A 16,187-nucleotide genomic window follows, 5' to 3' on the forward strand; every position below is an offset into this window, starting at 1 on the left:
ACCAAATCACCCAAATGTAAAATATACACTATTTTGAAGGGGGCTATTTGTGGTGGGACAATTGCAAATGAAATTGGAGTCATACTTTGAAGGAAAATCCCCTTTTTATATAGCTTCAGCATCTGTTGCTGTGTAAAACGCACTTATGGAATGAAAACAAGCCGTAAAACACAACACACATTCTGGTTATTTCATAATTAAACTACTTTTTTCCCAGATGACACACGGACACCATAGAGGCTATCTTTGGAAACGGGTTACTTTAATCCATTGTTCTATAACATGGTTTAAATCTGACTGGCTTATAAGAAAACAGTGATTTACAGCAAAGGAACAACAAACTGGGAGATTACCTCTTTCCTTCGTCTTCAAACAGCATCAAGAAGCAATGGCTGTGAAGACAGAACCTTGGGGGAGAAAAAAACCCCCCAAAGTTTTTCCACTAAGCAAAATAGAGAAGCAGAAACACAAGACGGGTTGATGGGGGAGAGAAAAAAATATGTGGTTTCCTCTTATGGTGAAAACACGACAGATGGCCGAGAGGGAGCGAAAGCAAAGCAGACGACAAGCTAGAGAGCCGACATTTTAACGGCTGCTGACGCGAGGAGCAAGAGAGGGAATGAGAGTGAGAGAGTGAGAGAGTGAGAGAGAGGGAGAGAGGGAGGGACCGAAGCGAGGCTGGGCCGCCACAAAACACTTCCCCTTCTGCTCGCTTGCTCTCTTGCTCAGCACATTCTATGACTCACTCTCTTTCACTGTGTCTCGGTTCTATCACGCAGCCTTCACTACTGCAATTTCCACTCCCCTGTATGTGATTGTGTTCATAGATTGACGGTACATGCGCGCCCTTTAAACAGACGCGACCTCAAGCCATCCCCCCCCCACGCTAAGCCATGGTGAAGCGTTGTCCAAAGATTGTCTCATCAGATGCTATTTATATGATCTTATGACACTTGGCACCCTCACAATACCTGGAATTCGCAAAGTAGCGACCGATTATGTATTAAAATATGATATAAATTTAAGTACACTTTTTTTTAATATCAGAGGTGCGGGTATTTTATTGGTCCACTCGAGGTCACCATCCACACATTCTACGCAAGCGCATGCCTATCAACTGCTGCTTGAAAGATGGTAGTGCGAACAGGCGATTTCTTGCCTTAAGCATTGGCGCTGTTCCTCACACTGATGGTCCTGGCAGTGTAGTCAGCGAAAAGCATTATGAGAACCCAGAATTCATTGCTGCGATGTTTTGAACCACAGTACTGTAGTTGGAGAAAAGCAAGCTAAACGTTGCTCTTTACTTGTATTTGTTCCCGTCGATACTGTTCTTAGTGTATGCAATAGTTATTTGTCAGGCTAAGGTTGGTATTTGTGACTGTATTTAAAAAACTCTGACTGTGGCTTGTGTTTTAAACAGTGGCCATGTTCTTTGAATCTTTAGCAATTTGGTGATCTACCAAACGTATGAGTTTAGATGACTCAGTAAGTCTTGGTGTCCGACATAGGGACGTAACACGTACACTACGTACGCTGGCAGCGATAAACCAATTAGAGAACATTACGTAAAGCCACGTACAGCACGTACGCTTACCGCCGCCACGCCTCCGGGAAGTATACTGTACTACTGGGACAATTCAAACTACAGGCTATCAGTTACGCGGTTGTAAATGGGAATAGAGCAGCCGCGAGAGAATTCAAAATCAAGCACAAGAACAGCCGGGAGAAGCGTCTCTACAGTCACCATTCGACTGAAGCCAATATCGATAGCACAAGACATGAAGATCGAACACTTTCAAGGAGGTCCGTCTTGGTGCTTTCGTTTTATGAAAAGGACAGACGACACAACGGCAAAGTCACACACAAACAGTGATGCCGGTAACGCGCCGTTACTCCAAAAATGTGGTAATCTAGCGCGTTACTTTTTATATTAGAGTAGTCAGAATTGCCTCATGTACTGTATTTTGATGGCCTGAATTTACGGTGGAAACAATTCAAACAATAGGTACTTTTTTTTTTTTTTTTGGGTTCACGAGAACCAGAGCTGAACATGCTCTCGAATAATATGCTATTGCTGTTCAAGCAACCGCTATTTATCATGAACAACCTACAGCGCTTGGGAACATGAGGCAAGTCAATAACCAAGACATTTGATTCAGTCACGGTGGAGACCGATTTTCAGCCTTTGTTTCTTCAGTAATGACTAATAAAGCACAGGAAACACACTATATTCTTGACTATCCATAACTCAAATGCTATCTATCTATCTATCTATCTATCTGTCAGTCAAGAGTCTTTAAAGAAGTGTACTGAGAATGGTATGCAACTGAAAAGTTACTTTTTTTTTTTTCGAACTTAGCTGCTTTTGACTTAAAGTGCAAAAGCGAATCCATGATTAAGGTTTGATAGCGAAAGTGGACGTGTGAGAGGCGCGGCTTCTATTTGCCACCTCATGCGTTGCTACACTTCCTCGTCTCCAAAACGTGCGTACGGGTGGTTTAGAGTTTGCGTACATGCACGCTTATTTTTTTTGTTGAGGGGGTCACATACTTGTGTGCAGGAACCTGCTGTTTTGTGCATACACAGCATGCCTCCCTGCTTTTTCCCGTCAAGTTTTTTTTTTTTTTCTTTTGAATAGGTCACATGACTTGCCTATGCATCTTTGAGAGCCCATTTCCCACATTCCATTTCTAAAAAGCATGCCGACAATCCACACCTCTAAGAAGCTGCATGTGATTCTTGTATTCTTTATATTTGTCACAATTTTCCTCCAGCTGCAGGATATCAACATATGCAGTCAATGCATAATGCAACAAAAAACGATATAACAGGACATAACACTTTTAGTTCGAGAAGTTCAATGTCACGTTATTCTTATGGAAGAATATATTCTTCAAAGTTACAAATTCTGCTGTGATTACAACAAGTATATGAGGGTGACATGACGGATATAAAGTTTGCATTCAAAATCACAGTGGTATTTGAAATGGAATGAATGTGGGCATAACGCAATTTGATGCATAATCAATAATTGTTTCTCAAAAACACCTACCGGCCAAGGACAATTTAGTCGCAGGTTAATGATAATTAATGGATGACCACAGTTTTCACAACTTTGTTGTCTGAACGTGACATTTTTCATAACCACGGAAAATATCCACCTTTTTATTACCGCAATCCGTTGTCATGTAAACATACACTTAGTCTGGGTCAAATTGCCCGTGCCGAGGAGATGGATCTTTTTGTGCTGTCCTTGTCGCCATAAAGGTAGGCTATAATTAAACACGCACACACAGATCGGCGGGAGATTACACTTAGCAAGGCTCCATCTGCTCGGGGGGGGGGGGGGGGGGGGGGGGGGGGGAGCGAGACAAGGAGAGACAGCGCACAGGCTTGGTGTAGACGGTGGGTGGGCTGTCGTCATATTCATTGACCCGACTTTTCAACAAGAAACTGCAGCGCAACTCTCACACTTGACTGGTCTCATCTCCATCTAAGTAGCTGATGAGCAAGGCACGTGCTCAGCCCATCTGTGGTTATTATTCCGCCAGCTACTTCGGTGGAAAAGCAAGCGTTGCTTGTTTCGGAGGAAGCTTTCAATGTCAAAAAGCTGCAGATGATGAAAAACAAAATGAATTTGAACACTCTCTTGTTCTCTTGACATCCAAAACCGAGCCAGTGACCAGATGACAAGATGTCTGCGGATAGATCATTGTGAGCACGAGTGTGCGTGTGTCTCATATTTCATTTTAAAAGATGGCCACTGTTGCTAGGTAACATGGTCTGTAGACAGGGAAGAGAAGACAAAGAAAAGACTCCCTCTTTTTTTTCGATGCCATCTTTTTCCCCCCCCATTGGACTTTCACTAAGAAAAAGAGAGATTAGACCATATCTTACCTATGAACCCTTTTTCGAGGATTGTAGAAATAAAAGGAACAGATTTTGCGGTAGCACTGACTTATCACGGCACCGCACGTCGTCGAAAGAAGCCGTTTGCGTTTTGAAATATGTGACGCCTTTTGACTGCTAAGTCCCTCCTGTGCAGTCGCTGGCGCTATGAACCACAATGCACATTTATTAGGAGAAGAAGAAGAATCTCAACAGAAGAAGAGGATTTGCCCCAGAGCCAGTCTACGTCACGATCCTAAGCCTAAAATGAGTTTTACGGTGGTGTCCCAATGGGTCACTGTTTAACCTCGCTTTGGCGTTCAGATAGGAGATCGTTTTGCTAGCAGCCGCGGGTAAAAAGCTAAAGTTTGCATTAAGTTACATCTCACGGCGGTAAAAACCAAAACCTATCACCCAGCGCGTGCAGTGTTTCAATAAGCAGCCAGTGCAGTGTGCCAGTCTCTCTCGCCCGCTGGCACACACAAACACGTATATTGACGTGTTTCTCCGATGATTTTTAGAGCAATGAAACCAGCATTTGATTTTTTTTTTTTTTTAAGTTTTACATTGGTTGTGTCACCTGACATGGAAAGCGTACCAGCCTACCAGTGGCGGAGCTAGACTTTTATCCTTGGGGTGGCCAAGGCTATTTCAGGGCGTCCACAGACTATGACAAAGAATTTGAATGAATGCAATGTACATACTAAGCACACACAAGATGAGGTTTGCGCGCATTAAATCAAGTTCATTAACAATGTTTACAACACAATGTACACAGAAACACAACTGCGACAATTTCTCAATAATCACAGAGTAACCCACTCACACACACACACACACACAGACACACAATTACCCACTCACAGTTACTCACACACACGCGAGCTATTCACTCACAATCTCTCTGTCCGCCTTACTGTTGCCTGACTTGCTTCTCTTTAAAAAGAAGTTATATATTTTGTCGCCCTGTCTTTTCATTTCTCAACGGACCCGGTGATAAAAAAGATAGACTTCTTTTTTTTGTCGTTGAAAAAGGCAGCCCTCTTGAATCAAATAATGAAATGAAACAAACAAAATACTGAAATAAAAAGACAGAATTCACATGAATTACAGGTAGCCTACGCTTATTTTAAACAACCTACACTGGTGATACTGGTTTTTTCTAAATTGTACACATCTAAAAAGAGACGTAGTGCCCCTTTACGTGACAAAGTTAAACGTAAGTCGAACTAATTCGGAAGTAAATGTAGGCGTTCGCTTCCGCCGTATTCTTTTCCAAAATTCATTATGTTTTTATCCAAAACCAATCGACGCTGCATAGTGGTGCCCCGAGTGAGGAGATAGCAAGTTTTTCGTTAAACTCAAACACACAAATTCACAATATTTGGCAATAAATCTAGGCAGCGTGTCTGCCATCTTGAAGGGGGCATGTTTAGGCGTAGTCTGTGGGTATATCCGTTGTTTGTGTGTCGCGTGCATCTGTCGTGTGGTAGGATTTCCTACACCGATTGATGTTAAAAGGCCTTTGAGGTTTTCTCTCCTGGTCCTGGACGTGCAGGTAATCTTCCTGCCCCGTGTCCCTTGCTAGGATTAGCTACCCAAGCATCGGGGAAAAAAAAAAATCGATTTTGGTTTTGGGGAATATATTTTGAGCTCCACTGTGTAAATAGGAGATTCGAGAATCCATTGGTCACGAATGAACATATTCCACGCCGAGATTCCCTGTTGTGTGCTTGAAGTGAGCGCCAAGCTAGAGTGTTAGCTCTTTGTGTGCGTTAGCGCACGCGGCTCCTTTGAGGACGCCGATTTGTCCTCTTTCTTTCTTTGTGGCGTTGAACCGTTGTGGATGGTGTTGTACACGAGTGCCCCCTTATAGCGCCCCCAACATCATTGTAAGTCATACAAGCAATTAATTAATTCACACACCTAATTATAAGTATAGTTAACTTTTTACCAAAGTTAAATAAAACTTTGCTGAATTAACTAAAGCTTCAAATTGATTTCACAAATTTAATCGACTTGTTCAGCGATACTCATCACAAACAGTCAAATCGATTTGGTTACCTAACCATAACTATCCATCCATCCATTTTCTGAGCCGGTTCTCCTCACAAGGGTCGCAGGAGTGCTGGGGCCTATCCCAGCTAACATCGGGCAGGAGGCGGGGTACACCCTGAACTGGTCGCCAGCCAATCGCAGGGCACATATAAACAAACAACCATTCGCACGCACATTCACACCTACAGGCAATTTAGAGTCTTCAATTAATCTACCATGCATGTTTTTGGAATGTGGGAGGAAATTTTAATTTGAGCAAATAAACTGTGTGTAATATTTCCTGTCAACAATTTAGTTAGATTTGATTACTGCTCCTACGCCCGTTCTCGTACACATTTAAGATAAATAGATAAATAAACAGACTGGGTGCACTTTCACTGGAGATACAGAGGGTAAAAAGCCCGCTTACATTCTATCTATCTGATCTAACAGTCGCACATCTGAAAGCAGCAAGGGAAGGAAAACATGCAAGCAACAACTTGATTTTTTGGGGGGGTAAGTTAAACATATAAACATATTTTTAAAAAGGTTGTACTACAGCATGTGTCTCATGAATGGTTTTACTGTACGTTGTAATGCATATAATCTGACCTTGCAAGCAGTATTATACACTGCACTTATTGCACTTCAAATTCTGTGGATTGTTAGACAGTACCTGCATTTGATTTGTGGATGGTTGTTCATCTGTTAGAGAGTAATTATTATTATTATTATTTTTTTTTTTTTATTTATTTTTTTTTTAAAATGGTATTTTCTTTTTTTTTTTTTTTTATTACACAAAACTTATTGTCATCTTTTTTTCAATCTCAACTCGACAAAGACCTCAAATTAAAAAAAAAAAAACAACGCCTACATATACCTGAATTACGTCAAAAAGAATCATGCGGAATTTTTAAAAAATGAAGCCAGCACTCCTTCCCAGCCTCGATTTTACTGACTCTCCTGAGCCATTGGGTGTTTTCTGGTCATTGGGATTCACTTTGTGTCATTGATGGGAATCCGCACTGAGCTTCATTAATGAGTGCACACACTGCTCAATGCTTGCAGAAATAATGATGTAATATGGGGATCAGAGATGTAACCCCGCTCTCTCTCTCTCTCTTTCTCTCTCTCTCTCTCACTCATGCGCACGCACGTACTCCCACACAGACACATGCACGGACGCATGCGCGCACACACACACACACACACACACACTATGTTATTGTGACTTTACTATGGTAAATGTATGAGGGGCCGTTAGGGACATTATTCAGGATTAGCTCTCACACTTACTATTCAAATGCATTCACACACACACAAACTACTGAAAGGCTCTCATAAGGACTACTCAAACACTCCCATACACACACACACACAGTCTTGCTCTCATTAACACTACTCAAATGCTCTCATTTACACTACTCAATTGCTCTCATTTGCACTAGTCAAATGCTCTCATACACACACGTCTTGCTCTCATCAACACAACTCAAATGCTCTCATTTACACTAGTCAAATGCTCTCATTTACACTACTCAATTGCTCTCATTTGCACTAGTCAAATGCTCTCATACACACACACGTCTTGCTCTCATCAACACAACTCAAATGCTCTCATTTATACTACTCAAATGCTCTCATTTGCACGACTCAAATGCTCTCATTTACACTACTCAAATGCTCTCATTTACACTACTCAAATGCTCTCATCGACACTAGTCACACGCACACGTCTTGCTCTCATCAACTACTCAAATGCGTTCGCGTGAGCACGTCAATCACATTCTCGCACACATCACTGGCATTCACAAGTTCATGTCAATCATGCTCACACATGAATAGTGTAAATCTTTTATGAGGTAGTTCAAAAAGTTCAATTCAAAAAGTGAAATTATAGAGATGAACTGCACACTGCACACACTCAGAGTGAAGTATTTCATATTTAAAATATGCATTATTTTGATGATTGTAGCACATAGCAAATAAAAAAAAAAAATCCCCATATTGAGAAACTAAAATATAACGTCAAACGAAATGGTGAATTGATTCAAGAAATAAAGTGATTTTTAATGTATAAATTAGGCTGGAATTTGCCCCCTGAAAAGTGCTTCAGTGTTGAATCACTCTATGAGTACTGAAGAAAAACTTTTCAACTATAATGTAATTTACTGAGATGTACCCATATTAAAAAAAGTCATGAAATATTTGACTATGACTGTGTGTAGTCTGGAGTCCATCTCTATGACACGAGTTTCACAACGACAATTAAATTCCTTCGTTCCCTTTGGCCACCTCATTAGGTACACTGGAGCAGGGAAGCCTAAATGCGACTATCCGACCATCCTGCCTGTAACGAACCGTATACGTTTCAGATTGTAACGCTAGTCCAGGAGTAAACGCACGTCCACTGCGCTTTAGCCCGAAAGGCACATTTATTCGGCAGCATCTGCGACCGAATAATGGCGTCTCGCTCTTGATAGAAGAGCCAGGCTAGCCCTACGTCATACACGACACGGCTTCTGATTGGCCGACCATTAAGTCATATCCTACAGCACTTGCACATTAAAAGCAGCCATTTTAAATCCATGAGGAAAAGCGTTATTGTAACACAATAATCAACAAGTATACGACATATATATAATAAAAATATATATATGTATGTACTATACAGTTAGCAAATTTAGTCTTGTTGCCTGTTTGTCCCACACCGCCAACGTTTTTTTTTTGTTTTTTTAAATAACTTCATTGGCCGTCAGATATTTACAGTACTACGTCAAAAGACACGCGAAAAGGCTAAAAATAAACTAGCTTTTGGATTCAAATATACTGCGCACGCGGCGACGCGGAGCAAGTGTCTTTTGCGGAGCCGAACAACGACGTCATTGATCGGATCGGCGAATTATGACATTGATGCCGATCACCATAAAATGCTAAATATCAGCCGATACCGATCAGCCCGATCAAATCGGTGTAAAGTCTAATGTATACCCTACTGAATATGAATTAAAAGACGTAATTCCAGGGGCTGGGTTTGGTTCCGATACAATGGGACAAACTTAACTTAACTTAACTTCTCCTTACAAATAAACCAACAACCCTTTGAAATTCTTGTTGTAGTATTTACCCATACTGAAACTTTACTCCATTTATTGCAGGAGAAACTGATGAGAATCATCAGCGTTTTAGTGGGACTTCTAAATGTCCGAGTGCTGTTTTAAAAGTATAAAACCCATTTAAATCAAAACAAATATTAGTTCTATAAAACTAGTTAAAACATGATTATTGCTCAAAGCCAGATGACACACATCAACATACATTGCATAACATCACCAAACATGCTAATCAGGCCTCAATAGATCTTGCAGACCTATACATCCTAGGCTCCACTGAACAAATGTAAATCGTGATACGGCAAGGCTGCCACTTTCCAAGACAACTGCCCGCAATGATGACCAAAATGCTCTTGGATATTCCATGAATAGTAATTGACAACTTTTTTGCAAAGCTTGCAAATATGCTAAAGCGGTTAATATGCGGAGCCAGGGGGAGCTCTGCTCATAACGCTGACTGTTGTGGTGGCGGGGGTCATTTCTATAAATAGCAAACAGGTCTTACCAGCGCAGGCCACTGTATGTGTTTAGTCTTGATTCCCTGCAGTAGTCCACCTACTCTTCCACCTGCTCCTGCTCCTTCTTTCCTCTTGGCCCAGACCAGCTGGTGCTCAAGAAGAAACAGCTGGAAATCGTCATAGACCTTCACCCACTCTCTCTTCTCCCACTCCTGGTCATCAAATTCAACGTATACCTGCAATACACAACACAGACAGATCAACATCGCAAACAAAACCTATGAGATTTGAAATCCTTAATGGCTACATACTGTATTTAGTGGCAACATGACTTAAATTGCACTAATGGTGGGTGCCATGATTGGGTAGAAAAGGAGCTTCCCTGAATTGCTCAGTCATTCACAAGCAAAGATGGGGCGAGGTTCACCTCTTGGTGAACAAGTGCGTGAGAAAATAGTCCAACAGTTTAAGGACAATGTTCCTCAACATACGATTGCAGGGATTTCATCATCTGCGGTCCGTAATATCATCAAAAGGTTCAGAGAATCTGGAGAAGTCACTGCATGGAAGCGGCAAGGCCGAAAACCAACATTGACGTTTTCATGAACTTTTTGCAATGCAAAAACAAAACAGATATTTCAGAGTTCTTTACGACATAGTTGCATTTTTTTTTTCCTGTTTGTAATTTGTAACACTGTATTTTGAGTCATTTTGAAAGAAAAAAGAAATACTGCTGTCATTGTGCTGGCTTTGTTCAACAAAATCCAGATTGTAGAAATAAACATACTATAATTGTTGACACTGTAAATGGCATTGACTACTTCGAACAATTACCAAAAACAGTATACTCTCTGTCTGTCTCATAATTTGATACGCACTGTATGTGTTCATTTTCAGTTCCTTCATGTGTAACGGACAGGTATACTTTTGGCCAGCCAGTGTATTATTTGCACATCATCTGTGTGAGTTCTATAAGCATCAGCAGCTCCTCATTGTACAGTCACGCCATGTTCTTTCCTTCCCGGCCTATACATCTCGCCCCTCCCCCACGTCTCCCATCCATAGGCAGAGAGAGAGCATGCAACAGAGATCAGCGGATACGTCTCTCCTCGCTAACCCCCCCCCCCCCCCCCCCCCTGCTGTATTACACTACCGCAGTCAAACGACTAATCACTCTTAAGCCCGCAGACAGCAGCTACGTCAGACTGCCCTTTGTTTACGGTTCCTGCTGCCTCTCCCTGTTTCAATCTGCACAGCGCACACTGCATCTCCAGCTCCTCTGAATACTGATCGATTACTCCCTTTATTCTGTAGTATCAGTCACAGTCCCTCTCGTAGCACACACGAATCTGACTGCTAAGGGGGTGACACAAACAGGATCCTTGCATAGGTCCCCGCGCTGTCGAGGTGTTCAAGGATAAAGTGCAGTCCCATGTTGACTGCATCATCCGCACACCTGTTTACTCCCTAGGCAAACTGCAGGGGGTCCAGCAGGGGACCTGTGACGCTCTTGAGGTGGTCCGGCACGAGACCGTCAAAGGACTTCATGACCACAGATGTCAAGGCGACAGGCCTGTAGTCATTCAGACCCGAGAATGCAGGTTTCTTGGGGACTGGCATGATGGTGGAGTGTTTGAAACAAGATGGTACTTCGCACAGTTCCAGAGATCTATTGAAGGCTTCGCGCATTTAAGTTCTTGCCTGTATGTTGGTATTAAGTCAATTAAGAAGTGATCAGAAGAGCCCAGGGCTGCACGGTGTATGGCACGCTATGTTATTTATGAAAGCCGGTAAGCATAAAATGCTAATTATCGGCCGATACCGATAACGCCGATCAGATCGGCGTTAAGTCGAATATGAACTTGTCACTCACAATAGCAACATTATTATGTTACTATATAATTTTTTTCCCCCAAACGTGCTGTTTCTAGCATATTAATAACATAGTGAGACTGTGAGAAATGCTGTAATTTAAACATCAGTGTCTTAATTGAGTAATAACACGAACAGTATAACACTTCTCAATGCAGTAATATTCTAAGGATGTCAACATTATAGCTTGAATATCTTTAGTCACCTTTTCACGTCATCTGTTATACGTCCACATGTGACAAAATGAATGCCATTTATCTGAATGGAGAAAGAGAGAAAAGTCTAAACTGGACGCATCACATTTTCCTGAACTGCAAAAGCAGCTGTTGTGTTATTGATTGTATACTGTATACAATGGTGCCTTGATCAATGTGTGACTTAACCTTTTCGAGTTACAACCTTTTGTTCGGCTGATTGTTTTGCTGTTACTTACGAGTGCACTTTGAGGGTGCTGTATGGTGGCAGTGAACTCAGCTCACTTCATAATAAGCAGCCCTTGAGCAAATAGTGAATAATTCTTGAAAAAGCTGTTGATTGCCACTCCCAATTGATATTTACTGTCAAACTAAGCATCAAACAAAGAGAATTACACTGTGTATTTAAAACAACCACATCGCTTAGCCTTTCGACGATGTAATCTGAAGGAGGTTACCGACTGTAAGGTTGTGGTAGGGGAGAGTGTGGCTAGACAGCATAGGATGGTGGTGTGTAAGATGACTCTGGTGGTGGGGAGGAAGACTAGGAAGACAAAGGCAGACCAGAGAACCATGTGGTGGAAGCTGAGACAGGACGAGTGTTGTGCAGCTTTTCAGGAAGAGCTGAGACAGGCTCTCAGTGGACAGGAGGAGCTTCCAGAAAACTGGACCTCTGCAGCCAAGGTGATCACAGAGGCAGGCAGGAGAGTACTAGTTGTATCCTCTGGCAGGAAAGGAGAGAAGAAGACTTGGTGGTGGAACCTCACAGTACAGGAAATTATACAAGGAAAGAGGTTAGCTAAGAAGAAGTGGGACACTGATACATTGGGATGCGACATAGGGCAAAGGTAGAGGTGGCAAAGGCCAAACAAGAGGCATATGACGACATGTATGCCAGGTTGGACACTAAAGAAGGAGAAAAGGATCTACACAGGCTGGCCAGACAGAGGGATAGCGATGGGAAGGATTTGCAGCAGGTTAGGGTGATTAAGGATAGAGATGGAAATATGTTGACTGGTGCCAGTAGTGTGCTAGCTAGATGGAAAGAATACTTCGAGGAGTTGATGAATGAGGAAAATGAGAGAGAAGGGAGAGTAGAAGAGGCAAGTGTGGTGGACCAGGAAGGGGCAATGATTAGTAAGGGGGAAGTTAGAAAGGCATTAAAGAGGATGAAAAATGGAAAGGCAGTTGGTCCTGATGACATTCCTGTGGAGGTATGGAAGCAGCTAGGAGAGGTGGCTGTGGAGTTTTTGACCAGCTTGTTCAATAAAATTCTAGCGCATGAGAAGATGCCTGAGGAATGGAGGAAAAGTGTGCTGGTGCCCATTTTTAAGAACAAGGGTGATGTGCAGAGCTGTGGGAACTATAGAGGAATAAAGTTGATGAGCCACATAATGAAGTTATGGGAAAGAGTAGTGGAGGCTAGACTCAGGACAGAAGTGAGTATTTGCGAGCAACAGTATGGTTTCATGCCGAGAAAGAGTACCACAGATGCATTATTTGCCTTGAGAATGTTGATGGAAAAGTACAGAGAAGGTCAGAAGGAGCTACATTGTGTCTTTGTAGATCTAGAGAAAGCCTATGACAGAGTACCCAGAGAGGAACTGTGGTACTGGATGCGGAGGTCTGGAGTGGCAGAGAAGTATGTTCGAATAATACGGGCACGGTGGCCGACTGGTTAGAGCGTCAGCCTCACAGTTCTGAGGAGTGGGATTCAATCCCCGGCCCTGCCTGTGTGGAGTTTGCATGTTCTCCCCGTGCCTGCGTGGGTTTTCTCCGGGCACTCCGGTTTCCTCCCACATCCCAAAAACTGGATGGATGTACAAGGGCTGCAGAACAGCGGTGAGGTGTGCTGTCGGTGTGACAGGCGAATTTAAGGTGGAGGTGGGACTGCATCAGGGATCAGCCCTGAGCCCCTTCCTGTTTGCAGTGGTGATGGATAGGCTGTCAGATGAGGTTAGACTGGAATCCCCGTGGACCGTGATGTTTGCAGATGACATTGTGATCTGCCGTGAAAGCAGGGAGCAGGTGGAGGAACAGTTAGAAAGATGGAGGCGTGCACTGAAAAGCAGAGGAATGAAGATTAGCCGAAGTAAGACAGAAGATATGTGCATGAATGAGAGGGGTGGCGGGGGAAGAGTGAGGCTACAGGGAGAAGAGATAGCAAGGGTGGAGGACTTTAAATACTCGGGGTCAACCGTCCAGAGCAATGGTGAGTGTGGTCAGGGAGTGAAGAAACGGGTCCAAGCAGGTCGGAACGGCTGGAGGAAGGTGTCAGGTGTGTTATGTGACTGAAGAGTCTCGTCTAGGATGAAGGGCAAAGGTTATAAAACAGTGGTGAGGCCAGCCGTGATGTACGGATTAGAGACGGTGGCACTGAAGAGACAACAGGAAGCAGAGCTGGAGGTGGCGGAAATGAAGATGTTGAGGTTGGCTCTCGGACTGACCAGATTGGATAAAATTAGAAACGAGCTCATCAGATGGACAGCCGAGGGTCGATGTTTCGGAGACAAAGTTAGAGAGAGCAGACTTGGATGGTTTGGATGAATTATGTCATTCTTGTATGTTTTTAATTAAGTACAATATTATGGAGTGCTATTTTTCCTCGTAAAAAAAATACACGTTGCAACATTTTTCCTTGTTTTAGTGGCGCAGGCTGGAACAAATCAATTTCATTTCCATTGATTTCAATGTGAAAAGATTGTTTAAAAGAAATGGTTTTGTGTTACGAGCGTGATCACAGAATGAATTTAACTCGTACCTCAAGGCACCGCTGTAACCAACAGCAACTTCAGAGTAATTTGCTGCCTGACAGTCACTTCATGGCTTTCAATGTCCAGCCTGGTATGAATAATAAAACAATGTATTCTGAGTCAAAATAAATGACCTTACCAAATGTGTGGACATGCACACCCACCCACGCACACACAGTACTGTCTGACACACACATTAGTGACTCATGTCCTGCTGTCTTTATAAGCGAATCACAATCGCCGAGTAACCAAGCGAATGACCCTTTTGTGTTCTAACCAGCGTGTCTACTATGGTCTGTCCACATGTGCAGTCCAACGTATAGGTGCCCAAACACATTGTATCGAGCTGGAAAACATACATGCGACGAGAATGACAAAACTGTCTGTTGCTATAGTAACTGGAGGCAGCAGCAAGCAATGGCTTGACACACACACACACACACACACACACACACAAACGCACACATGCATTTTCCATCCACAGTGAGCAGGTACAACGGAAAGAGAGAACAAAGAAGAATGGAACACTGCCAGGCGTTTGATATGATCAATATCATTTCAAAGGTGACGCGGTCATTGCATACGCCCTAATCAGAGAAACAAAATGTGTTTGGGGGAAAGGTGCTATACAGTGCATCCGGAAAGTACAGCATTTGCAGTGCTCCACTTTATGTTACAACCTGTTCATTATTTGCTGGCGCTCGAAGGCAGAACTCCTGCATAAAATCTCCGCCACTCCAACTATTCCAGGTTGTGGTCGTCTCTTCAGCAATCTGTCCGATGTTGCGAAACGCTACCTGCTCGCCAAGACTACGGTCACGAAGGGCAATTCAAATGTGCAACATTTCAGCGAGCGATTGTCGCGCCGTTGCTGTGTGGTTCGGCATTCGTCGTTTTGCATCCTCTTCCAAGACAAGTTCAAGCAACATGGTCAAATAAATGCCTCTCATCTTACATTAACGTTGCTTTATATTGATATTGAAAACATGCAACAGATTTGTGTTTCTGTACAACACAAGTGTGTGTCATTTTTTTTCTTCCACACACAACACCGGATAATAGCAAAATCCAAAATGCCATATCATAAATAAGATGTACATGTGTTTAACTTTTGTCCGAAGTCGCCAGCAATAAAAAAAATAAAGTTCGGGTTCAAACCGTCCAGTCAACCAGCCTGTAGTTATCATAGTTATCTCGGCACACACAGAGGAAGTCCGCTAACCTATTTTCTGGGTTTAGTCAGGTGACATTCAGCATAAAGCAGATTATTCTCTGCAAAAAAATGGATGATGAACTGCAGTCGGGCAGCGACAGAGACAGCTGGCGTGTGTTTCTTGTGTGCGATGGTGTAATGAAGTGTCACTACAGTTGCCCTGTCACAGTTTCATTGTATAACCTTTCGTAATTTCGAGAAGTCGTATTGTATTTTTCTTTCACTTTATCTTGTAGTTAACATACACAGGTAACATTGCTTTCTTTCTATACATCCACCAGACTACGTTCTTCTTCGTATCTTGTTTACCGAATACTTCACGTATTCTGTTCATTGGCTGTGAGTTGCTGCAGTGCAACCAGCCAAAAAAAGCTCCTCTGGAGTCGTGAGTGATGGGCAGCTCATACATCACTGCACTGTAAATGTAGAGGGGTCAAACCATGAGCAACTTGTAGATATCAAGCAGCCCGTCTTAGCCTCAGAGTGGAATGACAGCAAACAAATGAGGCAAATGATAGGCACGCAGGATCAATGCCCTAATGGAGATAGAGATGTGAAACAAAGGATGTTAAAAAGAACTGTCTGATGATATGACAATGCCAAACTCATTCATTGCCAGTCCTGCACGTACACATGGATATTTGAATTCAACTGCCGTC

At 42.7% G+C, this 16,187-nt stretch overlaps 1 protein-coding gene across 2 annotated transcripts in view; it reads right to left on the reverse strand.

The window, feature by feature from the left end:
* The window catches only part of jmjd1cb (jumonji domain containing 1Cb), a 100,817-nt gene that overhangs the window by 45,069 nt on the left and 39,561 nt on the right, over positions 1-16,187 (reverse strand). Inside the window, exon 2 of one of the 2 annotated variants that reach the window (XM_061756678.1) lies at positions 9,544-9,732. In XM_061756678.1, the coding sequence (XP_061612662.1) occupies positions 9,544-9,732 (189 nt within the window). Of the gene's footprint in view, positions 1-353; positions 624-9,543; positions 9,733-16,187 lie in introns of those variants that run through there. The other variant, XM_061756679.1, reaches the window with a different exon arrangement.

This window comes from Phyllopteryx taeniolatus, chromosome 19 (assembly GCF_024500385.1).
Source record: "Phyllopteryx taeniolatus isolate TA_2022b chromosome 19, UOR_Ptae_1.2, whole genome shotgun sequence".
Classification (NCBI taxonomy): domain Eukaryota; kingdom Metazoa; phylum Chordata; class Actinopteri; order Syngnathiformes; family Syngnathidae; genus Phyllopteryx; species Phyllopteryx taeniolatus.